General features: G+C 47.6%; 1 protein-coding gene across 3 annotated transcripts in view; it reads left to right on the forward strand.

The window, feature by feature from the left end:
- Positions 1-13804, forward strand: part of PTPN4 (protein tyrosine phosphatase non-receptor type 4) — a 975501-nt gene that overhangs the window by 766576 nt on the left and 195121 nt on the right. For all 3 annotated transcript variants that reach the window (XM_069224613.1, XM_069224612.1, XM_069224614.1), the window contains exons 21-22: positions 1032-1122; positions 1219-1280. In XM_069224613.1, coding sequence (XP_069080714.1) covers positions 1032-1122; positions 1219-1280 — 153 coding nt within the window. The remainder of the gene's footprint in view (positions 1-1031; positions 1123-1218; positions 1281-13804) is intronic.

The following is a 13804-nucleotide window of genomic DNA, read 5'->3' on the forward strand; positions in this document are numbered from 1 at the left end:
CCGACATGCAAGGTTATTGCTCGAAGAAAAATCTCCGGATCCAGTCTGACGCCTAGGGGAAATTTCTAAGGTAAGGAATCTGCAACTAGAATATGTCTCTACCAGATATTTAATTACCGAAGGTAAGTAACTTGTACGTTACTGCAAATTACCCCATACCATTTGAAAGCTGTCTACCTAATTCCTGGCTAGCCCGCAGTGCTTCTCCCACCCCTAGAAAAGCAAAAGGTGATTTGTGGCAACCTAAACCTGACACTCTGAGTCCTCTGGAAGGGATAATATAGTAATCATCACGACAACCAAAGTAAAGAAAAAAACCACCCCACCATTCTGTATGATTCTAGAAAACCTGGAGGTTTTAGAGATTCCTGCCTAAACCCTATGTCTAGATATGCTTGTCCCAATCTAAGGGAGTAAACGAGACCCAATACCTGAATAGAATAGCAGGGGGTATGCCTGTTGTCTGGATACACAGAGTGCGCATTGTACAATGGCTGATAAAATGTGCAGTGCAAACTCTGTCTTCTTAGAAAGAGGAAGCTGAATAAAATATGAAAACATCTAGCTGAAAGCAGGCTGTGCTTACAACTATGAAGACCAATACAAATGTATGAGTGTAAAAGGCACAGGCTGTGGTGGGCCTAATGCTAAAATAAGGGGATTCAGTCTTTGTGCTAGAGGGGCCCTACAACAAGCATTGATTGTTTGTTATTCTGCCAAATTACTTGTCTCTGCATTGGTGGGCATTAAGATATAAGTAAAGGGGAGGGAGGAGCTTGTATGGATAACGTAGGTTGCATGCTGTTACATTAGGCATCTCAGCTTAAGTACTGCCATCTCAGTGTTTTAGGAATACTAAAAAGAGACTTATTTTGCTACAGGTACTGGTATTTATTAGAACACACTTCATCAGAAGTAGTGTTAATTGCTCATGTATGTGTATTTCATGTTTGCTCATTCTCATTAAAATACATTTTGTACACCTGTGTACTGTCACTGCCACTGCTGAACTGATGCATATTTTCTTACAGCAACTGTACAGGAAAAAACCTGGGATGACTATGTCTTGTGCCAAATTACCTCAGAATATTTCCAAAAATAGATACCGAGATATTTCGCCTTGTAAGTACATTATGAAGGAATTAACTAACATGTCTGTTTGGTAACAGAATTTGCAAACAAAAGTTTTAACATATATTTTTATGTTATGCTTTTCAGATGATGCTACGCGGGTGATCTTAAAGGGCAGTGATGATTACATCAATGCAAATTACCTAAATGTAAGTTTTTTTTGTGGTTTTAATTGTAGTGCCTATTCTGATATTGCAGAGCCTTTGGTTAGGGAACATTTGCATTTTTTTTAATATTTAATTATTGGGAAGTATTTCTCATCTCTTGTGCAGTCACCTTTTAATTCTTAGCATTGTATGTTTGGATCAACTTTATGGCATGGCTTTGGCCACTGAAACATGGTTATGGTGAATAAATATCACGGAAGACCTGCATCTTTTACCAATATCTAGATGGAAAAAGCTGGTGATCTTGTGTACAATCACATCCTCGGACCAATGCTATTTGAGCCGCAATATCATTATCTCTAATATTTACAATTTGATTGTACCTCATATAAGCAACTAAAACCTTGTACAAAGATATATTCATAAATTCTAAGAATAAAATAAAATATGACAACCATGTAGAAAGTGTGAACACTTAAAAGAACATAAAATTTAACATTTTCGTTAGGGATTGTCACTGTTGTATATTACTGCTTTGTATGCCTCCTAGATGAAGGAAACAATCAACATTCCATATACACAAGATTGTTTTATAACAAATGTCATTGCCTCCCTGTGCGCCTATCTTTTAATATTTTTCAACAACAGTACTACATAACTTTCACAATAAGTTAATAGTTCTGCTACTTAATTCATACATGTAAGTGTTAATGTAAATTGGAGGTTCATGGTCTGGTTCTGGGAGATTATCCATTGAGTTGAATGTCTCCATGCCAAGGGACGGCTTATACGTAAAGTAGGATTAAAAGTTAACATCTTTCAGTGATTTAGCTACTGTAACCATCTTCTTGTTGGCCTCCCCTCCCACCATTGTACAAGGTTATAAATGACATCCAATCTCCTGATACCCAGTCTCTGAATAATTTATCATAGCATTCCCCCATCCCTCCATCCTGTAGGTGAGCTTGTTAGATAATCAGCAAAGTCATGGTTATATACTAGCTACTGATATTTGTATACACAGCAGTGAATGGTCTTCCCCCACTCATCTCTTAGATATGTTATCTCATTACACAGCTCCTCAAAATCAAAGAATTGGCTGCCCTAATCTCCTAGTCTTGTCCATCCCATTTTGGGCTGCATAATGCTTCAGTTCTTTACACTTTCAAGGTTTCCCTACTGAACCTCTATGCCATCAGAGGTTCTTGAAACTTTCTTGCTTCAAGGCGTAAAACACAGTTGACAGGACAGCTTTTTCAACTCTAAACACAAGAATGATCACCCTCTACTGTAAATTTGTATCACATGACTGTATGTTCTTTTAGAGAACTTTAATTGCTTGAATATTTTCTCTTCACTGTTCATGTCCATACAATCTCTGCAACTAACCCATGCTTCAAATGGTATTTATCTAGTGTTAACCATATTCTCATCGTCCACATACTGTTAACTCTGCTACATAAAACATTTGTTTGATTTTGTTGTTGTTGCTGAATAAACATAAAATTGTTCTTAATCAATATACAGATTCAATATTTGAGAGACTGATGCTCAGTTAAATATACAGCCCTAGGCGCATGTTTACAGAAGTGCAGCTAGGTGTGGCCATTCATGTCGAAGACTTTTTTTTAAAGAATTGCAGTAATAGGGAAACAAGAAGGTTGGGATAGAAACTTAGCAAATGCAAAAAACTCTTTAAGATGAGTATGTATGAAACCAGTTATCCCCCAGTTCGTCTTTGAGTGGAGTTGCTATGGTCCCTGCTCCCATATTGGAAAGGGTCCCTACAAACTTTGTCGTCAACCAAATTAATGAACTTCAAAATGAAAATTGCAACACTTTAGTGCCATTCAGTTCAAGTGAGAGCAGGTTCATTTGATAAACATGTAGAATAAGGTTAAGGGATTAACTCCCAGACTTTCCTCTAAACTGTCCTATTGCATCGAATAATAATTCCATTTCCACCTATGCAAGACTCAAAAGCCAAGATATTGAGATATTCAAGATTTACAAAATATCCCCATTGATCTTCAAATAGTCTACATGGGTATTGTTTTGTTCCCATTTTCATAACTTGGGTCGTAGCTTGGTTAATCATGTGGAATTTACATTTACAATAAATCAACACACGCTCTAGCATGAGGTGAGTGGAGATTTTAGTAGAAAGTAATTTTTCTGTGTAGGTTTCGTGCTAAGTTTTCAGGGTATCCAGCCGCAGGCCTAGTAAATACATTAGCTCATTAAGGAGTAGTGAAAGTGCAAAGATGCAGCCTTTTTTTAAACTTTATTTAAATTTTAGTACCATACAAATGTATGTAAACAATTACCATCATGATCATAATAATGAGAGTAACAATGCCATCATATCCTAATGGTTGCATGACAGTTTAAACTGTATAATACATAGAAATTCAAACCGTTGAAGCCATTTTCAAGTGTTCATGGCTGTGAGCAATAAAGCATGGAACTATCCTGTTACAAGGTTGTTGCAGTAGAGTATTATACACCAGTCAAGTGAGAGAAGTATGAACACTTTTTAAAAACCATGTCCAAGTGTTGAGAGCATAATGGTGATCCAATATCTTTCAGTCTTGACGAAAGATGAAGTGTTGAGGCATCCACATCCATCATTTTGTTGCAGTGAATTGTCTTTAATACATTCTTGGTCATTAGAGGGAGGTACACAGTCCCCAGTGCATGGCGACTTGTCGAAGAACCAATGATGTAAATTTCCATGTTGATTTGGTAATGTCTTTTGTGTAGCCTAATAAAGCTTCCAGTGGTTAGGGAGAAAATTGTGACACCGTAATTTTAGATGACACTGGTGGAGAATTCCATGCCAAGCGTTAGAAATCCTCTGTGAGATATCTGCCTTTGAGGCCCTCTGTTTGCAGCCTGGCGGTGAGTAATGTACCCTTTACAAAACTTCAAAATTAAGATGCATAGGTCTACTGTGCAGGAAAACCTGTTGTCAATGAGCAGCAACATTACCAACTGTTGCCCTCTTCAGATGTAGCATTATAACGTTTTGTAATCAGATTTCATGGGATGGTACTGTGTATATTGTAGTAAAAACTGTAAGTGTGGGAGGTATCTCCAGATATGTAGGATAATATGCTTGCAAAGTTTTTTTCACTCTCGTAAAGAAGGATGTTTAATGGTGTAGTCTCTCCTCTCTCTTTAAAATCATCTAGAGTTAAGGAATGTCCTTCTGGGAGCAAGTCCCTAAGTGTTTGGAGATGTAATGAACGCAGTTGTACCAGAACTTTATGCTCAAAGGAGAGTAGGGTAAGAGGGTCTTCCCTAATGAGAAAATATCTTTTTTTTTTTTTTTTTTTTTTTTTGATAAAGACTTTTTTATTGGTTTTGCAATAGATAAGTGTAGGAGGCTGGACTGGCTTGTAGTGAGTACCAAGGGGTACTTGCACCTTGCACCAGGCCCAGTTATCCCTTATTAGTGTATAGGGTGTCTAGCAGCTTAGGCTGATAGATAATGGTAGCTTAGCAAAGCAGCTCAGGCTGAACTAGGAGACGTGTGAAGCTACTACAGTACCACTTAGTGTCATATGCACAATATCATAAGAAAACACAATACACAGTTATACTAAAAATAAAGGTACTTTATTTTTATGACAATATGCCAAAGTATCTTAGAGTGTACCCTCAGTAAGAGGATAGGAAATATACACAAGATATATATACACAATAGCAAAAATATGCAGTATAGTCTTAGAAAACAGTGCAAACAATGTATAGTTACAATAGGATGCAATGGGGAAACATAGGGATAGGGGCAACACAAACCATATACTCCAAAAGTGGAATGTGAACCACGAATGGACCCCAAACCTATGTGACCTTGTAGAGGGTCGCTGGGACTATTAGAAAATAGTGAGAGTTAGAAAAATAACCCTCCCCAAGACCCTGAAAAGTGAGTGCAAAGTGCACCAAAGTTCCCCTAAGGACAAAATAGTCGTGTTAGAGGGAGAATGCAAGGAAAACACAAATCAGCAATGCAACAACGATGGATTCCTGTCTGAAGGTACCTGTGGAACAAGGGGACCAAGTCCAAAAGACACAAGCAGCTCGGAGATGGGCAGATGCCCAAGAAATGCCAGCGGTTGGTGCAAAGAAGCTCTTACTAGGCTGAAGAACTGTGAATACTGCAGGAACGACAAGGGCTAGAGACTTCCCCTTTGGAGGATGGATCCCCCACGCCTTGGAGAGTCGTGCAGAAGTGTTTTCCCGCCGGATGGACGCCAACAAGCCTTGCTACACGCAAATCGTGCGTTTGGCGTTTTTGGACGCTGCTGGGGCCCAGGAGGGACCAGGAGGTCGCAAATTGGACCTGCAGAGAGAGGGGACGTCGAGCAAGACAAGGAGCCCTCACTGAAGCAGGTAGCACCCGGAGAAGTGCCAGAAACAGGCACTACGAGGATGCGTGAAACGGTGCTCGCCGAAGTTGCACAAAGGAGTCCCACGTCGCCGGAGACCAACTTAGAAAGTCGTGCAATGCAGGTTAGAGTGCCGTGGACCCAGGCTTGGCTGTGCACGAAGGATTTCCGCCGGAAGTGCACAGGGGCCGGAGAAGCTTGCAAAGTCGCGGTTCCCAGCAATGCAGCCCAGCGAGGTGAGGCAAGGACTTACCTCCACCAAACTTGGGCTGAAGAGTCACTGGACTGTGGGGGTCACTTGGACGGTGTCGCTGGATTCGAGGGACCTCGCTCGTCGTGCTGAGAGGAGACCCAAGGGACCGGAGATGCAGCTTTTTGGTGCCTGCGGTTGCAGGGGGAAGATTCCGTCGACCCACGGGAGATTTCTTCGGAGCTTCTGGTGCAGAGAGGAGGCAGACTACCCCCACAGCATGCACAAGCAGGAAAACAGTCGAGAAGGCGGCAGGATCAGCGTTACAGAGTTGCAGTAGTCGTCTTTGCTACTATGTTGCAGGTTTGCAGGCTTCCAGCGCGGTCAGCGGTCGATTCCTTATCAGAAGGTGAAGAGGGAGATGCAGAGGAACTCGGCTGAGCTCATGCATTCGTTATCTAAAGTTTCCCCAGAGACAGAGACCCTAAATAGCCAGAAAAGAGGGTTTGGCTACCTAGGAGAGAGGAAAGGCTACTAACACCTGAAGGAGCCTATCACAAGGAGTCTCTGACGTCACCTGGTGGCACTGGCCACTCAGAGCAGTCCAGTGTGCCAGCAGCACCTCTGTTTCCAAGATGGCAGAGGTCTGGAGCACACTGGAGGAGCTCTGGACACCTCCCAGGGGAGGTGCAGGTCAGGGGAGTGGTCACTCCCCTTTCCTTTGTCCAGTTTCGCGCCAGAGCAGGGGCTAAGGGGTCCCTGAACCGGTGTAGACTGGCTTATGCAGAATTGGGCACCTCTGTGCCCAACAAAGCATTTCCAGAGGCTGGGGGAGGCTACTCCTCCCCTGCCTTCACACCATTTTCCAAAGGGAGAGGGTGTCACACCCTCTCTCAGAGGAAGTTCTTTGTTCTGCCATCCTGGGCCAGGCCTGGCTGGACCCCAGGAGGGCAGATGCCTGTCTGAGGGGTTGGCAGCAGCAGCAGCTGCAGAGAAACCCCAGGAAGGGCAGTCTGGCAGTACCAGGGTCTGTGCTACAGACCACTGGGATTATGGAATTGTACCAACAATGCCAGGATGGCATAGAGGGGGCAATTCCATGATCATAGACATGTTACATGGCCATATTCGGAGTTACCATGGTGAAGCTACATATAGGTAGTGACCTATATGTAGTGCACGCGTGTAATGGTGTCCCCGTACTCACAAAGTTCAGTGAATTGGCTCTGAACAATGTGGGGGCACCTTGGCTAGTGCCAGGGTGCCCTCACACTAAGTAACTTTGCACCTAACCTTTACCAGGTAAAGGTTAGACATATAGGTGACTTATAAGTTACTTAAGTGCAGTGTAAAATGGCTGTGAAATAACGTGGACGTTATTTCACTCAGGCTGCAGTGGCAGGCCTGTGTAAGAATTGTCAGAGCTCCCTATGGGTGGCAAAAGAAATGCTGCAGCCCATAGGGATCTCCTGGAACCCCAATACCCTGGGTACCTCAGTACCATATACTAGGGGATTATAAGGGTGTTCCAGTAAGCCAATGTAAATTGGTAAAAATGGTCACTAGCCTGTCAGTGACAATTTGGAAAGAAATGAGAGAGCATAACCACTGAGGTTCTGATTAGCAGAGCCTCAGTGAGACAGTTAGTCACTACACAGGTAACACATACAGGCACACTTATGAGCACTGGGGCCCTGGGTTACCAGGGTCCCAGTGACACATACAACTAAAACAACATATATACAGTGAAAAATGGGGGTAACATGCCAGGCAAGATGGTACTTTCCTACAATAAGGCAAAATACATACATGTAACTGGGTGCCAACGGGCACCAAACAATGGTCAGTCCCTAGTCTCAGACAGTACACTGTGTGTGAAGATTATGCATCTCTCTGTAAAGTATCCCATGCATGCTACCACCCATTAGAGGGGGAGAGGGGAGCTCGTTTAGGTTTTCTCTAGTGTTGAGCCAGTCGGCAGTGCAGGGAGGTTGAGTGTAGTGGCCTCCCATTTCCCCCAAACCTTATCATATTTATTTGGGCACCCTCTGGCCTCGTAAACAAGTTTTTCCCGTTGAGCACACCAATCCACTCCTCTTCTCCATTTAGTCAAAGCTGGAGCGCTTTGAGCTTTCCAGTCTGTCATTATGTCTCTTTTGGCCACTAAGCACGCCACCCCCAGAAAGGTCCGTTCCGCCCTCCTCAATCCAATGTCACCCATGATCCCCAATAGGAGCAGCATTGGCGTCAACCCGATGTCAGTCCGTAAAGCCGTTGAGATCTCCATGGCAACAGTCCTCCAGTAGGTTTTAATAATTTGGCAGGACCATACCATGTGGAAAAAGTCTGCATCTGGGTCCCTACAACGTGGACAGTCGGCTACGTCACGGAGACCTGCCCTATACAACCTGACGGGTGTTAGGTAAGCGATATGGAGATAGTAAGTCTGTATTAGTCGGAGACGAGTCGTCATCGTTAAAGTGTGTGGGGCTGCTAGTGCTTCGTTCCAATCTACCTCTTCCATAGGACCCACCCACCCTTCCCATCTCCGTCGGAGTCCCTCCATAGCAGCACCAGTGGTAGCAATCAGTGAACGATATATCTGGGAGACACCTCCTCTACCTAGGCTTCCCATCAGGGCTTTCGCCTCCATAGGGCTATACTCAGGTATATTGTCCCCTGTCCGGATTTCTGTCAGCAGGGCGTGACGGATCTGGAGATACTTATGAAATTGCGTCTTATTTAGTGAGAACATTTTCTGGAGGTCTTCAAAAGAGCGCCTGTGTGAGCCGTCCCATACATCGCCCAGTGTAGAAATACCTATGTTGTCCCACTTCTGGAATCCCTCCAATCTCGCTATCTCTTAAGTGTTTCCCCTCCATAGTGGGGTCTGATGGGTGAGGCGCCCCCACCATCCTGTCACCTTTTGGGCCGTCCGCCAACCCCGCAGTACCACCCCGGTCACCTCCGGGGTCCCACGCGAGATCGGGCCTCCATATAGGGCATCAAAGATCTTTGGATATCTCATGGTCTGAAGTTCTAATCGATACGCCGGGTCTGTCCATCCACCCCCTACCCAATCATTTATCACTAGTAGTTGCGTTGCTAGGTGGTAGTAATGGATGTTGGACATTCCCAATCCTCCCTCATGAACGTCCCTCTGGCATGTTTTAAGCGCCAATCGAGGACGGGTGCCATTCCATAAAAATGGGCGTGCCTGTGAGTCCATTTCCCTGAACCATCTCATGGGGATAGGGTAAGGGAAGTTCTGGAGGAGGTAAAGAAGTCTAGGGAGAACCATCATCTTGTAAAGAGCGATTCTCCCATACAAGTTAAGGGGGAGGACACTCCACCGTTGGAGGTCATTTTTAATTTTTTTGGTTAATGGTGTGATGTTAAGTTCCCATGCTAGTTCAGGGAGCAAGGAGACATGCACGCCCAGGTAGTTGAAACTATTTCTTCGTATTGGAATGTCTTGCTGCCAGTCTATGCAGTCTCGAGATGGATGGAGGGGAACCAGCAAGGACTTACTAGGGTTTAGGGTCAGTCCTGAGGCATCCAAGAAGAGATCTAGAATTTGTAGAATGCGGGGGCCACTTTTGGCCGGGTTTGAGATGTACAGCAGGACATTGTCCGCGTACATTGCCACACGATCTTCTTGGCAGACGGACCAGCCCTCTATCAGCGGGTCTTCCCGTAGCATTTTCGCCAGAGGCTCTATTGTTAATGCAAAAAGCAGGGGGGATAATGGACATCCCTGTCTGGTGCCACGGCCGATAGGGAATGGGTCCGCGATTACTCCGTTCACTTGGACATGTGCCGTGGGATTAGAATAGAGTAGTTTCACCAATCCTCGGAATCTGGGCCCAAGGCCGTTGCTTTGTAGGACGTTTTCGAGGTAGGACCAGTCTACCGTGTCAAAGGCTTTCTCAAAATCGTGTAGAAGCAAAGCCAGAGGGGTTCGAGACAGGGTCTTTTGATGCGCCAACGCTAGGTGTAATCTCCTAATACAGTGTCTAGTACTACGGCCAGGCATAAAGCCACATTGGTCAGGATGCACCAGCGTGGGTATTGCGTCTCTTAGTCTTGAGGCGAGAATTGAGGCTAGTACCTTGACTTCAGTGTTCAGGAGCGAAATGGGTCGGTATGCCGAGCAGTGTTGCGACGGGGGTTGGGTCTTGGGGATCACTACTATAGTCGCTAGGTCAATCCCAGGGGGGAAGTGGCCCTTCCGTTCAGCCTCTTCGTACATGTTAAGCAGATGTGGAGCCAGAATATCGCTGCATTTCTTATATAACTCTGGCGGGAATCCATCAGGACCTGGGGTCTTGCCTGATGCCAGGTTGGCAATTGCGCTGGTTATTTCTGTGAGGCTGATTGCCTCATCCATATTACTCCTGACCGTCTGGGAGACTCTGGAAAGAGTTGTGTCGTTCAGGAGGGGGGATTCCCTTTCAATGGTGGGACGAGGGTGCTCTACGTATAGGCGTGCATAGTAAGAGGCAAAGCTCTGAGCTATCTCGATGGGCGCCTTGGAGAGAGCACCTGAGTCGTCTCTAATCTCAGGTATGATTCTATTGGCCAGGGGGCGGGTGGCCAGCCAATGCAAGAGTTTTCCATTCTTGTCCCCCCAGCCATATATTCGGGCGGCTGATGCTCTCCATAGGTGTTTTGCTGACTCAAGGACCAAGTGTCTGATTTCCTCCCGGGTCCTTGTAAGTTGTCTCAGAATAGAGGCCGAGGGTAAGGTCGTCTGTTGGCGCTCTAGATTCAATGCCTCAGCCTCCAACTCAGACACTCTTGAGTTCCGAGCACGTTCACGTGCACGAAAAATACACTTGGCATGCCCTCTTAGTGTAGCTTTGCCAGCGGCCCATATTATACCTGGGGACTGAACCGTTCCCAAGTTCAGCTCGAAATACTGAGCAAGGCGGTCTCTTATTTCAAGGGTATATTCGTTATCTTGTAAGCACCATGCATTCAGGCGCCACAGTGGGCGTCTGGTGGGGTCTGTTCCACCCAGTCGAACTCGCAGAGGTGCGTGGTCTGAGACCCCCCGTGGCAGTATATCAGCCCCCGTGACGCCGATGACGTCTATTGCAGGCATAAATATTAAATCAATTCTGGAATGTATCCAGTGGGCGGCTGATGTGTGTGTGTATTGACGTTCTTTAGGGTGCCAGGTTCTCCATACCTCGCAGAGGCCGAGGCTCTCCGCCCAACCGTTAAGACTCGCAGCCCGAGAGGCCCTACCAGTGGTAATGTCACCGGATATATCCAGTCTAGGGTCCAGAACAGTGTTAAAATCCCCTCCTATCAACGTGGTTCCCTGGGGGAGTCCCGCTACCACCTGGCGGAGTGAGAGTAGGAAGGCGTCGAATTCCGCAGGGGGGGCATATGCGCATACAAGGTTCAGCTGTGTACCGTGAAGCATCCCTGAAGCTATTACGAATCTGCCCTGTGGGTCAGACAGCGTAGATGTTATCACCATAGGTAGTGAGCGGCTAAGTAGAATGGCCACTCCCCTGGATCCCCTGGAGAAACCTGCGTGGTACACCCTATCAAATCCTCCCCGTGTGAGCATAGGGCATTTAGTTCCCAGGAGATGAGTTTCCTGCAGTAGGACCACTGAGGGGGAGTATCTGCGGAGGGTGTTGAAAACTGCGGATCGTTTGATCTTATTTAAGAGCCCGTTTACATTCCAGGAGATGATTTGTGTCAGTGAGGACCAGGCGTGGGCTGCGCGGGTGTCATATATTGTTGGGTATCTGTCAGTGGGAACAGGGATGACCGCTTAAAACATAACATTGAGGTACTAAACCTATATTAAATACGTGACCGAGTGCTATTATCTAACCCCAACTCAAACTTCTCACCCCCCAACTGCCCCCCACCCCATACTCCCACCCCGGAAGCATCTGTCGCCCCTAACCCCAACCAGAACATAACAGCCAGTGAGACTGTGTTGGGAGTGGAGTGATGGACCCCTCCATTCAGTCGGATCATTCTGCAATCTTAAGTGAAAAGTCATCAAATCGTATCTGGCGAACCCCGAGGGGCCGCCGAGTCATCCGACGGCGCTCCCCAGGGGCCCCGCAGGAGCAGACCGTCCCCCTCGATCCCCCCCATGTGTCACAGCGAAAATTCCGTGTAGCAGTTCAGCCAAGCACCGGGGACTGGCTCAGACGTCTATCATCCTCGGTCTGTATCTGTTCCTGCAGCTCTGGGGACTCGATGGAGATCCCCTCCACCCGGGAGCTAGGGTCTCCAGCCATCCCTCCACCTCCAGGAACGGCCAGATCATCCTGCGTCCCTTTCCGAGATCTGGTGCGCCTCCGGCTCCTTCGGGGTGGGTCTGTCCCGAGCGGGCTCTCCTCCTTGTCTCAGAGCTCCCCTTCGGGCTCCAACACCCTCCTCGATCAGCAAGTCCCATGCCTCCTCCGGAGATTCAAAGAAATGCGCCCTACCAGCCATGATGACTTTAAGCCGCGCCGGGAAGAGGAGCATGTATGAGAGTTGCATTGCTCTGAGTTTTTGTTTAACTTGCTCGTACGATCGGCGGCGGGTCTGAACCTCCTGTGTGTAGTCTGGGAATATCAAGATCTTGTGGTTCTCCCATTGAAGATCTTCCAAGCGTCTCGCCTCTTTAAGGATGTTGTCTCGATCTTTAAAGTTAAAAAAAACGTGCAATCATTGAGCGCTTCGGGCCACCCGGAGGGGGGCGTGGTGCAAGGGCTCTGTGAGCGCGTTCAATTGCAAACCAGGGTGAGAGGGCCTGGTCTGGAATCCAGGTCTTGATCCAGCGCTCCAGAAATTCTGATGCTTTATCCTCCTCCGCGCCCTCCGGGAATCCGATAAAACGCAGATTGTTGCGTCTTGATCGATTTTCTGCATCCTCAGTACAGCGGTGTAGCTCGCTGGTGCGAGTTTGTAGCTGGGCCACTTTTGTTTTAAGATCAGCCAGCTCGTCTTCGGTCTGGGAGACCCGGCCCTCCACCTCAGTAATTCGGCTCACTGCGTTTCTGAGATCCTGTCTGATAAGGCCCATGTCCTCACGCACTTCCCCAATTTTGGTCTCCACAGCCGATTGCGACGATTGAATTGCTTGGAGGATGGCGCTAACTCCGTCAAGCGCCAGGCCTCCACTGGCGGTTTCCCCTTCGCTTCTGGGGCCCGCTGGCATCGTGAACTGGTCGATCTTTTGCTGGGAGGACGGGGTTGTTTGTTTGCTTTGTCTTTTCCCATTTTGTCTCAGGAAGTTAGGGGTGACCGGTCGTCACCCAGATCCACCTCGTCTAGGTCCCTGCGTCCAGGCCGTCTTGACAGGGGACCGTCCCGAAGGGGGGCCGCCGGCGGGGTATCAGAGCACACGCTAGTGGGCACCAACCCAGTCACCCTCCCGGGGTCTACCGGGCACTGATCCTCTCCATTCCGTTAACTCACACCGCCAGGCGACTGCCCAGCATTGCCTCGTGCCTCCAGGTCATCGGGGGCTCGCAGGACTCCCTGCCCTCCCCGCGGTCCAGGGCGTCCCCAGCGGCTCCCCCCCGCCCGGGGCCGGTTGAAAATCGCTGCCTGCACTGCGCCCCCAGAATGCGGTTGGGGGCCGGAGAGGTCTCTCGGTATCCGTCAGGATGGTGGGGTTGACCTTTCCCAGATTCAAGTGCCCATTGTATTGTATTTGATTGGGAGTTCCCTTCCCGCTGAGCTCATGCTGGGGTGTCTTTGTATTCTTCCGAGAGGGGGGGAGAGGGGCCCCTTGTCTCCCGGTCCGGATTTTTCTCGTCTTCCAGGGCCCGACGCCAGCGATCTCTGGGGGGCCACCTGCTTCTCCCCAGACGCTCAGTCAATGACCCAGTGTCCCACTTGGCAGCCTCTTTGCTAAGATCAGTTTTATCTCTTGGGGCCCGCATACCTGTACAGAGGGGTCCGACCCCCCAAGAATCCTTCAGCCTCCGCTCGCGTGTCCACGGCCCAATCCG

Source organism: Pleurodeles waltl, chromosome 3_1, assembly GCF_031143425.1.
Source record: "Pleurodeles waltl isolate 20211129_DDA chromosome 3_1, aPleWal1.hap1.20221129, whole genome shotgun sequence".
NCBI classification, from domain to species: Eukaryota; Metazoa; Chordata; class Amphibia; order Caudata; family Salamandridae; genus Pleurodeles; species Pleurodeles waltl.